The 13,923-nt window shown below is 61.4% G+C and overlaps 2 protein-coding genes across 3 annotated transcripts in view; one reads left to right on the forward strand and one right to left on the reverse strand.

Moving 5' to 3' along the window:
- Positions 1-12,976, reverse strand: CHST13 (carbohydrate sulfotransferase 13). Its single transcript, XM_061197376.1, has 3 exons — positions 12,880-12,976; positions 3,288-3,370; positions 1-1,532 (listed from the first exon to the last, which is right to left on the reverse strand). The coding sequence occupies exons 1-3, from the start codon at positions 12,974-12,976 to the stop codon at positions 690-692; spliced, it is 1,023 nt and encodes a 340-aa protein (XP_061053359.1). The 3' UTR covers positions 1-689.
- Positions 12,245-13,923, forward strand: part of UROC1 (urocanate hydratase 1) — a 38,041-nt gene continuing 36,362 nt past the window's right edge. For both annotated transcript variants that reach the window (XM_061197374.1, XM_061197375.1), the window contains exon 1: positions 12,245-12,411. In XM_061197374.1, coding sequence (XP_061053357.1) covers positions 12,340-12,411 — 72 coding nt within the window. In that variant the 5' untranslated portion in view covers positions 12,245-12,339. The remainder of the gene's footprint in view (positions 12,412-13,923) is intronic.

Genomic DNA, 13,923 nt, shown 5'->3' on the forward strand with positions numbered 1-13,923 from the left:
TGTCAGAAAGTAACAAAACACATTTATTTCAAAAACATGAGCTCCCCAGCTCACCAAGGTCGTATAAAGTCTGCCACTACGTTGCAACCTGGGCTCTGTGGGCTCAGGAAGACCGAGCGGGACAGAGACCAAGGGGGGGTCAGACCAGATAGGGCCCTCGGGGAGCTCCCGGCTCAGGACGCCCAGGTGGCCGGCAGCTCACGGTCGCCGCCTGAGCGGAGCTGGCGACAAGGCTGGGCCTGCCCTGGGCCTGGCCCGGGGAGGGGGGACGGGCTTCTCTCCTTGTCCAGGGCCGTCCTCACCAGGGCAGGTGAGGTGGGGAGGGCCCCGGGATGGGCCACAGGCTGCGCTGAGCCAGCGTTCTAATCTTGCGCCACGGATAGGTTCCGGGACAGAGTGGACAAAAAACAGGCGCTCGCAACCTAGAAACCTATTATCCCATCCTCAGCCACTCAGGGGTCCTGGGGAAGCACCCGTCGGCTGGGGCGCTTCGACGAAGCAGGAGGCAGGCACCCAGGGGTCCAGCCCCCCTTGCGGGGAGGTGGGCTGCACGGGGGCTGCACCGGGGATGCGGTTGGCCCGGGTGGGCGGGCCGAGGGTGAGAGAGCGCGGGGGTGGCGGCTCTCGGGGCGGAGTCAGGGCCCCGCAGCATGCGCAGTCTCCGCGCCCCATCCCCCCCGCCCGCAGGGCTAGCGCAGCCGCAGGTAGGAGGGAGCGGAGTAGTTGAAGAGCAGGAAGTCCATCCTGTAGAGGCCGTAGAGGCGCTGCTGGTAGAAGGGGCTGATGTCGCGGAAGAGGTGCGCGGCACGGTCGCGCGCGGCGGCCCGGGCCCTGGACGGCGGCTCGGGGAAGCGCAGGCCGGGCGCGCCCACCAGGCTCAGCACGAAGGCCGCGTCCTCCGCCAGCGTCTCGAACTTGCCCACGACGTCGTAGCGCAGGCGGCACGGGTGGCAGAGCGCGTGGGCGCGCTCCCAGTGCTCGTTGAAGGGCCCGTCGCGGCGCGTGCGCGGGTCCAGCAGGTAGGCCAGGAACTCGTCGAAGCGCACGTCGTGGCCGCGGACCAGCGCGTCGGGGCCCGGGCGCGGCCGCAGACGCCGCACGATGCCGGTGCCGAAGCGGCGCTGGAAGGTGGCGCCCCAGGGCCGCTGCAGCTTGTTCCGGTAGGCCGAGGCCAGGCGCTCGAAGGGCTCGCGCACAAACAGGAAGGCCAGGTAGGCGCGCAGGCGCCGGTTGACTTCGGCCGGACTGAAGTCGGCCAGCGAGGGCAGGCGGCCGGGCGCGTGTGCCTCGTGCGCGGGTATGGCGCGCGGGTCTCCTGGGCCGCGGCCGCTTAGCGCCAGCAGCACGCGCTTCCAGTTGGTGCAGGCCACCTTGGGCACGTAGCAGTAGAGCAGGCCGTGCGCGTCGTCCACCAGCACGTGCCGCAGGTCCTCCGGCCGCAGCAGGCGCTGCCGGCGCGTGTGGCGGCTGCAGGCGCGGCGCAGCAGGTCGCGCCGCTGCCGGTGCACCTCGGCCAGCGCGGAGCGTGGGCCCTGCGGGGACAGGACCGGGCTGGGTCAGGGCCGCGCGGGAGACAGGGGGCCTGGATGGGGGGAAGTGAATCTACCTGGCCTGAGGCGCGTGCAGGATGTGACTGATCGCGTGCACGGCACTCTGGACCCTGAGAGCCGGAGAACGGACGTGCGACGTCAGAGTCAGCCTGGTAAAGACGTCTGACGTCAGAGCACTAAGCGCCGGGGCAAACTGAGTATCTGCTCACCGCTCCCTAAAACCAGGGTGGGGTGTAAGACCAGTAGCTTACACAGTAGTAACGTCCGGAGGATGGTGATGAGCCCTGTGCCGAACCAGGGGCTGCTGGTGTCTGAGCATCTTGAGATGTAAGCAGTGAGTGTCCCGATGGCTTAAATTGGCCTCAGCTAGCTTTTCTCTTGTTTGCAACCCCATGAATACCAAGACAGGCACTGCTTTCTCCATTTTACAGAAGAGAAAACAGCCTCAGAGGAAGTGGGTTGCCTGCAGCTGTCAAGGAGAGAAGCTGGGACTCCACCTCGGGTCCCTCAGGATTCAGAAGCCGGGGCTGTGCCCACCGGTTCAGGACAGAGTCCTACAGCCACAGCCCTCATCCCTGCCAGCCTGGCTGACCCTCAGCCAGGGTCTAGTCCTTACGAGCTCTGTGACCTCAGGGTCCTTGGCCTCCCTGTGCCAAGGGACAGTGCCATAGGTAAACGGGGATAATGACGCCCCATCGTACAGGATTGCCGTGAGGCCTGCGTGGGCTCCCGGAACTCGAGTGCCTGGTGCACGGTCAGCACTTGTCGGTCAGACCGTTTCTCTGCTCTTGTTCGTCCAGCTGCAGGATGCCTTGACACGAAACGGCCACTGGGCACTCAGGCTGCGAGGGGGCCGAGCCAGCCCCACCTGCCCCTCAGAAGCCTGCTGAGAGGCTGGCCTGCCCTCCGCTTGCTGTGTGGCCCAGGGCAAGCCTGTCACCCTCGCTGAACCAAGGCCTCCCACCTGCACCCCAAGGGCGTGGGTGCCGTGGGCTCAGCCCTCAGGGCTTCGGTGAGCAGCCGCCTTCCCCAGCCCAGTGTGGTCCTTCTCCCCGGCTCCCTATTGCCCTTGCCCCACTATGGCCCTCTGCCACCGCCAGGTACTTGGTGCCCCCATCTGCATCTTCACTCTCCCTCTGCAGGCCCTGTGTCCCTTTCTCAGAGAGGGTCTTCATCTACACTGCGCCCTCCCGTCAGAGCTCAGGGCAGCCTGGACCCAAGTCAGTGCAGGCTGGTGCGGGAAGCCATCAGACGCCATCCTCCCCCCGTGGGACCGTCAGCGCCTCAAGGGCAGGGACCCAGGTGAACCGCAGGCGCTCGGTAGTGCTGAGTGTGCCTGCTGGGGTGTGTGTGAGCCAGACGTGTGCTCCCAGTGGGCACAGTGTGTGGTCCCTGCAGGTCCCCCTGTTGGTGAGGGGGCACCCGCCTGTCTCCCTCTGTCACAGCAGGACTGAGATCGGCGGTCCCTTGGCTGCCGCCTGTTGCCGTGGGTGGCACACAGCCCGCTGGTCGTTCTGTCTGCCACGTGGAACAGTGCTGCAGAGAGTGTGGCCTCAGTCCACAGCTGGAGACCCCAGGTCTCTCAGCCTGCCCCACGATTTGCCCTGCCACAGCCCAGCATTCCCTCCCGGACAGAGGCTGGCTGTGGCTGCAGCCCCACGGCAGCAGGTCCACGTGGGAACTCGGGGTTTCCTGTGGCTGGAGGTGGAGGGAGGGACGGGGCGTCTGTCCACCTACCTGGTACAGGTCGTAGAGCATCTGCAGGGGACTCCTCCTCTTGCCGCCAAGCCAGCTGGAGCCCACGGCCCTGTTTTCAAACGCTGGGGGAGTAAGGAGAGGGGCGTTCACTGCTGCACCAGACAGACTGGCCGTGTTCCTGGGGGCTTGGCCAACTCACCTCGGCACGTTGGATCCACCTCTGGGACTCAGTTTCCCGCCTGTGTCCCGCCTGTCTCTGGGGGCACTGACAGGGCCCATCGTCCACCAGGGCAGGGTGCTTGGTGTCACTCCTGCCCCCACGTCCTGCCCTCCGCAGTTGGAGGGGGCCGGGCAGGAGGGAACAAGAGGGAAGGTGGAAACCACCGCCCTCCGGGAATGCCCTGACCACCCAACCTCTCCCACCTCCATCTGCCTTCATCTCATGCCCCACCTCTGCCAGCCACGTGCATGGAGCCCTGAGGGTTAGGGCTCAGCAGGCTGGCTGGGTCCAGCCTCCCCTGGCCCCGGGCACAGGCGGACAGAAAGGGCTAGGCAGCAGCAGACGTGGCACAGCCAAGCTGCCAGCTCTCTGCTGGTGAGCAGGTGACCAGCTCAGGTGACCCACTGGGGACACCTACAGTGGCCTGTACGTCCCCTGCTGGTGTGTGTGTCGCCTCATGGTAAACGCAGGTTTTGCTCTCGCCCAGACTGGCAGCCTCCGAGGACAGGGGTGCTCTCTGTCTCATCGCTGCGTTCCTCAATCTTCCCGAAACTACCAAAGACTCATGTTTTCCTTAAATATGATTATAGTTATTAATAAACTAATAAATTATAATGCAGTCTTTAAAAAATCACCCAAATTGGCAAGTCTTTGGCTAGACTGACCAAGAAAAAAAGAATGAAGATGCAAATTACTGAAAATGGGAATGAAAGAGGAGACATTAGTAGTGGACCTTACAGAAATAAGAAGGGGTTGAAGAATACAATATGAGCAACTGTACAACAGTAAATTTAACCTATATGAAACTGACAAATTTCTAGAAAGACACAAATTTCTGAAATTGACTCAAGAAGAAATAGAAAATCTCAACAGACGTATAACAAGTAAAGAGATTGAATTAGTAATTTTTAAAAATTTCCACAAAGAAAAGCCCAGGATCAGATTGCTTCCCTGGTGAATTTTACCAAATATTTAAAGAAAAAGTAACACCAATCTCTACCAAACTCTTCAACAAACAAACAAAACAGAAGAGGAGAGAACACTTCTCAATTCGTCATATGAACCCAGTATTACCCTGATACCAAAACCAAAGACGTCACAAAAAAAGAAAACTATATACCAGTATCTCTTGTGAATATAGATGCAAAATCTTCAAGGAAGAACTAGCTAACTAGATCCATTAACATGTAAAAAGGGTTATACACCATGACCGATTGAGATTTACTCCAGAAATGCAGGGTTGGTTCAACATAAAAATATCAATCAAGGTAATACACCATGTTAATAAAATAAAGAAAAAACCCCACATGATCATCAAGAGATGCAGAAAAAACACTACACAAAATTCAGTACCGTTTCATGATGAAAACACTAGGAATCGAAGGGAACATCATCAAACTGATAAAGGCCATCTGGGAAAAACCCACAGCTAACAGATTTAATGGCCATAAAAAGGAGTGAAGCACTGACACCTGCTACCATGTGGATGCACCTTGTAACCTGACACTGAGTAAAAAAAGCGTCACAGAAGGCCCTACCCACATTGTTTGACTCCATCTATATAAAACGTCCGGGACAGGCAAATCCATAGAGGCAGGAAGTAGATGACTGGTTTCCAGGGGCTCTGGGTGGGATGGGGGGAGGGGGGGCACGCAGGCACTGGGAACATGTGGGGCAGGGCTAGTGGCTAATGTTCTGGGTTTGTACAGCTGTGACAGTGCACAGCTTTTGAATATGCTTAAAACCACTGTACACTTTAAAAACGTGAATTTTGTAGAATGAGAGTATTATCTCAATAAAAATAAATAATATTGACCATAAAAAATAATATATACAAGAACATGTGTAAATCTGGTTTACAAATTTAAATATATTCCATGGCTACTGAGAAATTATTGAATTCATAAGAATATGGAATATTCATAAGAGGAATATCTTTAAGAATTCAGGATCATATGAGAAAATAATATATTCATAAAAAGAACGAACGTTTCCATGATCCTTGGCTTTCAACCAAATGAAGAGTCTTAAAATGCTGCCAGGATTCAAGACTTTTCCTTAAGACAAGTCTTTGGCAAACAAGCAAACCTGGAAAATCTGATGAACTGATCTGTTGGCCAGTTGACCACAAGCAGTGGTTCTCCAGCTTGAGCGTGCATGGGGCCTGTTGAACCACAGGTGGCCTGGCCCCATACCCAGAGGTTCTGGCCCTTGTAGGTGTGGAGCGGGGCCCATGAGTCTGTGTTTCTGACAGTGTAGGCGTGCTGTTGCTGCTGGCCCGGCAGTGCACGTTGAGAACCGCTGATCTGGAGCAGTGTCTGGCGGAGGTGGTTGAATGAACCAGTAAATGACAGGCGGACAGGCCGTGCCCCGGCCTCCAGAGCCCTCTGTGTGTACCTGAAGCCCGCTGTCCAGGCCACCTGCCAGGCCTCTGGCAGCCTCAGGGCCCCTCCCCACTCCAGTGTCCCCAGAACAAGGACCAAGCTCTCCTGTGACCAGGGCACGTGGAGGGGTGAGGCCCTCAGGGCCTGCCCGGGTCTTGGGGGTCATCGGTGGTCCCAAGAGTTGAACCTCTGTTTCCTGGCTGCCGGCTGGCAGGGAGGCCCCAGGAGCTGCGGGCACCACACTAGCCCAGCACCACGCACAGCCCTGGGAGGGGGGGTCCGCCTCACCACTTTGCCGATGGGAAAGTGGAGCCTCTGAGACGGGAAGAGCTTCCCTCAGGGTCACGGCTGGGGATGGAGAAAAGGCTGGTGCCCACCGGGGGGCATGCAGAGGAGCAGACCTAGGCCACCTCCACCCCAGAGCCCCATGACTCGGAAGCACGCAGCCTTCCGGAAACACCAAGCGTTGTGTGGGGCCTCTCGTTTCCTGGCCAGACCACAGCCTGCAGGAAAGTAGGTCCCATCCCAGACCCCGGGAGCCAGTGGGTGGAAGGCGAGAGGCCCAGAATAGCCGAGGCCAGTGATTACAGGGCTGGGCTGCGCCCGCCCAGCTCCATCCCTGCCACTGCACAGAGCAGAAGAGCCGCGGTCCAGCAGGGTGGGCAGGGTGGCCATGGAGGAGGGTCGAAGGGGAATGCGCTGGCGATCCCTGGGTCCAGCCTCGCCTCCGTGAAGCTGGAGGCCTGGGCTCTGAGGGTAGGGGCCGTCCTCAGAGGGCCACATGGAGGCATCCTGCTACCCTCACTCCTGTCGCCAAGCCCCTCCTGCCTGTGTCCTCTGCCCTCAGGCCTCCCTGCCAAGGGCGCTGTGGAGCAGACAGGCCAGATGGTTAGGTGGGCAGGCCCAGCCTCATGGCCAGGGAGGGGCCTGGGCCAGCCCAGAGCAGCCACAGGCAAAACCGCAGGCGGGCTCTCCTTTGGAAAAGGAAACAAAAATAGGTTATAGAGAGAGAGGGAGAGAGAAGGGGGAGAGGGTGGCAGAAGGAGGGTGGGAGGGACTGAGGGGTGACAGAGACAAAGGCAGCTACACAGGAGGACAGGGACAGAGGCTGGAGAAGGTGAAAGACAACAGCAGGATGTCGGAAATAGCTCAAAGCAAACTAGCTGGGTGTGAAGGGGTGGGAAGCAGAGGGGGTGAGCTGCCCGCCGTCTGGGGGCGCCCAGGGCCCATGCCCACGGGGTCCAGGCCGGGGAGCCATGCAGCCCCGGACTCATGAGCAGGCCTGGGTCCCGGCCCAGTGGGCCAGCGTGAGGCCCAGCCTGACAGCCCAGCGCCTGCTGCACGTGGGCTGGAGTGTCCTGGGCAGCACAGGAGCCTGCAGGGAGGCCGGGGAGCCGGGCAGGAGGTGCTGAGTGGGCGAGAGCCTGGCACCGTGCCCCTGCTTTGCTCCTCCTGGGGGTAGGAGCTATTGTTATCCCCACTTGACAGATGGGGAAACTGAGGCTCAAAGACGCAAAGAAAACTGCTGAGGCCTCACAGCAATTAAGGGCCTTAAGCAGGCCTGACCCCAGGCTACAGCGTGAGTGCGTCCTTTACTGCCGTGCCCTACCCTGCCCTGCACACTACCCCACCCATCCTCACAGCACCGCAGGCCAGGGGGTGGCACGCCGCACAGGGAAACCGAAAACAGAGAAACCGACAAACGGTCCTTGGCCCGCTCACCCTGAGGACAGGCCCGGCGCAGCCGTACCTGGGCCACTTGAGGCTGCACCCGTGGGGGAAGCTGTGCTTGGTGACCCCCTGCCCAGGGAGTAGAGGTTACGACGCGGCTTCTGGTTAATAAGTTCTAGCTGGGCCAGTGTCGCAAGAACAGATGGGCAGGAGCAGCGCTGCCCGGCCCATTCGGTCCCCTCGTGACCTGCAGGCCCGGGGCAGGGATGTTCCCTGCAGAGATCAAGCCCTTCACGAGAAAAAAGCAATCCTGCCGCTTTTTTTTTTTTAAGTAGCCATCTCTCCACTTGTATTTAAGATTCAGACTCTACACTGAGCTCCACAATGCCCAGAACAGAACCCTGCTTGGTCAGATCACTCCCAATACAGTTGCGTCCCCTCTGCCTGGGATAATCACAGGTTTTATTCCCACCACCGTGTGATGGAAAGCCCACGTGCCTTCTCGCTGGCTGATGGCAAGTCCCAGTTCCTTCCAGGGCGTCTCCAGGCGCAGCCCCACCCTTCCCTGCTCACTCACTCACTCAGCTCCAGCCACACTGCCCTCCTGCTGGTCAGTGGACACATTAGGTGCGTCCCCACCTCAGGAGAAACCTCTACACTTTAGGGTCAATACTTCTCATTCAGATCTTAGCTCAAATGTCCCACCAGAAAGAGGGCCTCTCCAATGAACAGCCTCCCGTTAATTTATTCACAGCACTCATTACTGCTGAGATCATCTGATTTGTGTGGGCTGATGTCTGGCTGCCCCTCTGGAAGGTCAGCTCTGCAAGGAGTGCACTGTCCTGTTTTCTTATAATCCCTGTACCTCAGCTAGTGTCTGCGAGTATTTATTTAAAGACTGATGGCCCTTCCTGGCCATGGGGCGATCACCCCAATTCCTAGCCTGCCATTCAAGGCCACTCACCAACCTACAGTACCTTCCTGGCCTCCACTTCACTGCTCCGTCTCATGAACCCTTGAGGGAGCAGCACATCCCTTAGCGCACCAGGCCATTTCACTCCTCCATGCTTTTCTGTGCCACTCCCTCTGCCTGCAATTCTCTTCCGTTGTTTCCCACCTGGTAAACTCCTATGCAGCCTTCAAAGCCCAACCCAAATACCCCTGCCCTGTACAGTAGAAAGCATAAGGGTTGGGGTTTAGACATGGATTTAAATCCTGGCACCCATACTTCCTAGTTGGGTGGCCTTAAGCAAGTCACTTCGTTTCTACTGATCTTAGCGTCTTCCTCTGCAAAATGAGACAACCAGTCCCTACTCTGGAGCCTTCTGTTTTGCCAGCTGACTTTTACTCTCTGGAGGCCTGGAAGGTGCCTTAGAGCTCTGAACCCTCTGGCAATTCGGGAGAGTGGGCAGCAGTGTGGTGAGCATCTACTGATTGGGCTCCCAGCAGCCACACTCCCTCCTTTTGGTCGCCCACCTGATTCCCCTCCAGACACAAACCTGCTTGTTCCCTCCATGTGGTTCTGATAGGCTCCCCACTCCCGTAGCTGCTGGGTTGGGCATGTGACCAGGTCTGGCCAATCAGAGCATTCCATCCCTTTCTGCCACAGCGATTGGCTCAGAGATGGGCACCATGTGATCCAATCCAGGCCAATGAGATGCCTCCTTGGGACCCTGGCTGAAACCACGGGAGAAGGCGCTGCCCGCTGGCTGGGGAGCGGGGAGTGAGGCCACCACAGAGAAAAGCCAGACCTAGAGATGCAGACGTGGTTCGAGCCGCTGACCGCAGAGCATCTGGCCCAGTGAGTCTGAGACACGGCCCTCTGGGGGCGCCCCGTCTCTGACCCGTCACCTGCTGTGCTTCCAGGGCCAGGACAGGAAGGAGTCGGGGGTCCAGTCGGGCACTGGGGCGCCACGGAGCAGGCGTTGAGAGACCTTGCGGGCTGGGGCCTGCGGGGCTCCGGGGGAGGCAGCGGATACAGGGCAGCCGGGGGCAAGCCCGGACGCCTGCACTGAGGGGCTGCTGCTGAGGCCTCAGGGGCCCTGTCCTCACTGACCCCCCTAGCCCTGGCACCTTGGCTCACCAGGAGTCACTGGGCATTTCTGCATTTATTCTGCATGGGACCAAATCCTGGTGTCTCATTAGAAACGGTGGCTGCCTACAGGGCCCTACACTGCACGACTGCAGGGGCTCCGAGGCCATCGTGGACCGTTGTTCCCTCGGCCTGGGTCCCCAGGTGCTGCTGTGCCCGAGAAGGCAGCGGACGGACAGCGGGGTCAGAGCCGGCGTCCCCAGTCCCCACCCGAGCCTCCTGGGTCCTTCCCCCTGGAGCCCCTCCAGGAAAGCTGTTGGGGGAGAAGGTCCTTGTTAGCCCACATCACTCTCGGACCTCGGACAGGAAGCGGGGCCCTAAGGGACGGGCTGTGCCCCGGAGGATGAGGAGGGCAGCAGTCCAGCCCAGAAGGGAGAGGCGGGCCCCCTGGGAAGAAGGCCCCCCCCACCCAGGGTCCCCTGGAAGTGGGCAGAAGCCCAGCCTGGCTCTGAGAGAAACACCCCTGATTGCCAACCTCAGGAAAGATGCTCAACCCTGTGAACCCGGAAGGGGATGGAGGTCAGGACGGGGTGGGGTAGGGTGGGCCCCAGCACCTCCCAGCAAGGCCCCTGTGGACCAGCAGGGGTCGGGAGCTAAAGCAGCAGCATCACAGCTCTCCCTGGGTGTGCCTCTGGGGACAGAGGGTACAGACTGCAGATCTGGGGTTTTTATGTTAAAACAGAAACTCTGGGAGGGCAGGTTATCAGTAAGTTCTGTCCCCAGCCCAGATTGACGCTGGCACAAGCAGGCACCCAGCGAATACGTGGTCAAGGGCATCACACAGAAGCAGTCAGTCACCCCACCAGGTAAGCCACAGGGGAAGCCAAGGGTGGGCAGGCAGGGGGGACAGTGGGCCTGTCATTGGGGCCGGGGCGAGGGTAGGGCGCTGAGGGCAGCAGTGCCCCAGGCAGCTGTCCCACCTCCTCTGGCATCTTCCTCGTCCCCAGGACCCTGGCCACTAGGTCAGCATTGGCCTGACGGGCACCAGTTGGGCTGCTCCAGACCTCCCCACTAGAAAAGGGGCAGTGGAGCCCGCTTCAGGGCTCTCCTGCCACCTTGTGGCAACTTCTGCCGCTTTGGAGACTCACCTGCCTGGAGGGAAGCTGCAGTCCCTCCTGGGCCCTGGAGCCCTATCCCCCTGCCACGAGCCACACGCTCCACCCCCTTCCAGCTCGGGCCACGCTGCCGGGACACACTCGGAGATGCCGCAGGCCCTGTTGAAGCCATTTCCAGAGGCCCTGGACAGAGAGCCTGCCCTTTCTGCCCCGCTGTCTCTGCCCCCTCTGCCGGGCCTGCAAGCCCACCATTAGCACAGCCTCACTGGCTCCTGGGGTCAGGGGCTTCAGCTCAGGGCTTGGGGGCAGAAGAGCCAGCAGGGTAGGTTGGCTTGATTAACCCTTGCTTGTCCAGGTCACCCTCAAAGCTCTGATGGCTGGCAGCAGGCCATGGGGAAAGGTCTGAGAGTCCAGAAGGAACAGAGAGGGGCTCTGGGAAGCAGAGGAAAGGCCCCTCCCCACCTGGGGGTGCTGGAAGCAGGGTTCCAGAGGGTCTGCCAGGCCAGACGCAGTGAGGCCACGCTGCTGCGGGAGAGGGTCATGGCCAAGGGTATTCATGAGGCAGGTTCGGCTCAGGTGGGGAACGGCCTGAGCAAAGGCTAGGAAGGGGGCATGGGAGGCACCCTCCTAATCTACAGGAGAGGGAGGAGGTCAGAAGGAGCAAAGTGCAGGTTCTCTCCCCCCCCACACCCGAGCCTGAGCCCTGGGGGCCAGGAACCACTGTGCCCTGCCTGGCCCTAGGTCCTGGTAAACATTTGTTCAAGAAAGAGTGGGTGGCCAGTGTCATGACCACAGACACTAGGACTACAGCCCACGCAGTGCCGGGGGACGCTCGGCTCAGCTAGGACATGGGAACCCCCTCCCCAGGAGCCAGGAACACCACCCCCATGGCCACCCAGCCCTCAGAACTGGTCGGGGGACAGAAAAACTGACTGCGGCTCCCTCCCGTGGGCCTGGGGAGGCGGCGAGGTCTGGGAAGCTGTGTCCAGACATGGAGGGGACGGTGTGAACAGCAGGGTGACTGACTGGGCAGAGCCCTGGTGCGCACCGAGGAGCCTCCCAAGCCCAGCTCACCTGGACCCCAGCCCAGAGGCAGTCACAGAGGTTTGAGGTGAGCAGGAGAAGGAAGCCCCTCACCCCAGGATGCAGGGGGCACCACGCCACCCATGTGACATCTGGCTTGATGAAGAGGCTGGGAGCCAGGCAGTTTGCTCCCATTTAACTTCACTTCCCCAGAGACCCTGTAAGGAAGAACTCGAGCAGCCCATTTTATAGATGGGAGCACTGAGGCCCTGGGCAGGGGGGCAGGGATAGGTCACCCAGACCCAGCCAGGTGGGTACGTGCTGACCCAAAAGTCTCCTCAGCCTCATCTCTTGAGCCACCCTGACCCCACACTCCCATGGTCCCCTCCCACCTGGGGACACGGTTACTTCCTCCCTGGACCCCCTCTGCAAGGCTCCAAAGGTGTGATTCCAAGGATTCTTGCAGAGCCCACAGGGGGTGGGGGAGGAGATACAGATTCCCCCAACACACACTCTCACATTCACTCACACTCACACCAGGAAAAGGCAAACAGAGCAGAGGTCAGAACAGGCCTCTGACTGGGCACCTCCAGCCCCAGGCCGCCCATGGGCCCCTCGGCCTCTCCCGTGAGTGAAGACTCAGCACATGCCCGGCTCGGAGCTGGAAATCCGCATGGCGGTCACGACTGGCTGCCTCTTTCCCCCGCCGGACCATGAGGTGGGTGCTCAGGACCCTAGTCCTTCCCGGTGCGAACTTCAGAAGGAGCAGGCGCGCCAGGGCGCAGCGCGGTGCGCGGAGGGGCCACCTCCGGACCCGGAGCGTCGAGCCCGCCACCCTTGCGCGGCCGCGGACCCGGAGGGGTTTCCGGGCTCTAAGCGGGGTGAGCTCGAGGCAAAGGAGGCAAACTTCCCTGGTGGGCCTAATGCCCTCCGCCGCCCACCACTCACCTGGTCCCTGGGCAAAGGCTGGGAGGCCCGGACTGTCACCTCTCACCTCTCCGGGCCTTGGGAGACCAACTCCCGAGGGGACAAGACCCTTGCGGGGAGCCGGGACAAGGGCGGGCGTTTAGAGCCTTTCTGAGCCCACCCGCCCCAGTCCCCCAGCCCGGGAGGAAACCGTAGGTGCCCCCACCCGGTCGGGGGTCCGGCCGCTGGTGGGGCGGCCCTGGGGCCGGCGGGCACTCACCCGGGCGCAGGGCGCGGGGCGCGGCGCCCAGGAGCAGGAGCGCGGCGCCCAGACAGGCGGCCACCAGCGCGCGCCGCCGCCAGCAGCGCCTCCCCATGCTTGCGCGGCGCTGTCCGCGGGGTTTGGTCCGGCCCGCACCCGAAGCCGGCCCCCCGCCCCGCCCCTGGACCCGCCCACGGTCGAGTCCTCGGACCAGGACCTGAAACCCGCCCCAGGGCAACTCGCCCCCGGCCCTCCCGCTGGCCCGCCGACGGACGAGTCCTCGGACCCGGACCCGCACCGGGAACCGGACCTGAAACCCTACCCCCAGCCCACCCCAGGGCCGCCCAAGGGCTGGTCCTCGCTCCTGGATCCGGACTCGGGACCCTCCCGGCGGCGCGCACCACTGCCCTCGGCGCGGGGGCGGGGGCGGGGGCTCTGCTCGCCAGGGCCGGGGTGGGGGGGCGAGGCGGCGACTGCTGGGGACCAGGCAGGTGGGCGAGGCGGGTCGGCGGGCCAGTCTGCCCGGCCCCCACCCAGTCCAGCGGGGCAGCCGCGCAGTGGTCCAGGGCGCGAAGGGTGGAGACTGGGGGGAGGGAGCCCTGTCGCCGGCGCGGCTCCGTCCTCTTCCGCTCGTCCGGGGGCGCCATCCTCTACCCGAGGCCGAGAAGCCTTGTCACATTGGCGGATGAGCGGGTCGGGGGAGCACGGTGTCCCCTTGCCTTTTTGCTGCGTTACGTACCAGGGGTCCAGTGGCTGGCTTGGGGGACCAGCCGCCTATACATGACTCCCCCGGAAGCCCCCTTCCCGGAATCAGGCCCAAGGGTGCCTCTTTCTCCTCCCAAGCCCACCCTGTAGCCTTGTTTTACACGGGGTTCTCCAGGTCCTGCCTGGATCCCCGCGCCTGCAGGCCGCAGCCGGGGGAGAGGAGGGCGGGGTGGGGGGCTGAGGTGGGGGGGTCCCAGTTCACGCCTCCGGGCATCAGGACTGTTGTGCCTCACCTGGTCCCCCACAGCTGCTCCAGACCCCAGGGGAGCACTTAGAACTCGCTGAGGACTCCTGAGT

Source organism: Eubalaena glacialis, chromosome 7, assembly GCF_028564815.1.
Source record: "Eubalaena glacialis isolate mEubGla1 chromosome 7, mEubGla1.1.hap2.+ XY, whole genome shotgun sequence".
Taxonomy (NCBI): domain Eukaryota; kingdom Metazoa; phylum Chordata; class Mammalia; order Artiodactyla; family Balaenidae; genus Eubalaena; species Eubalaena glacialis.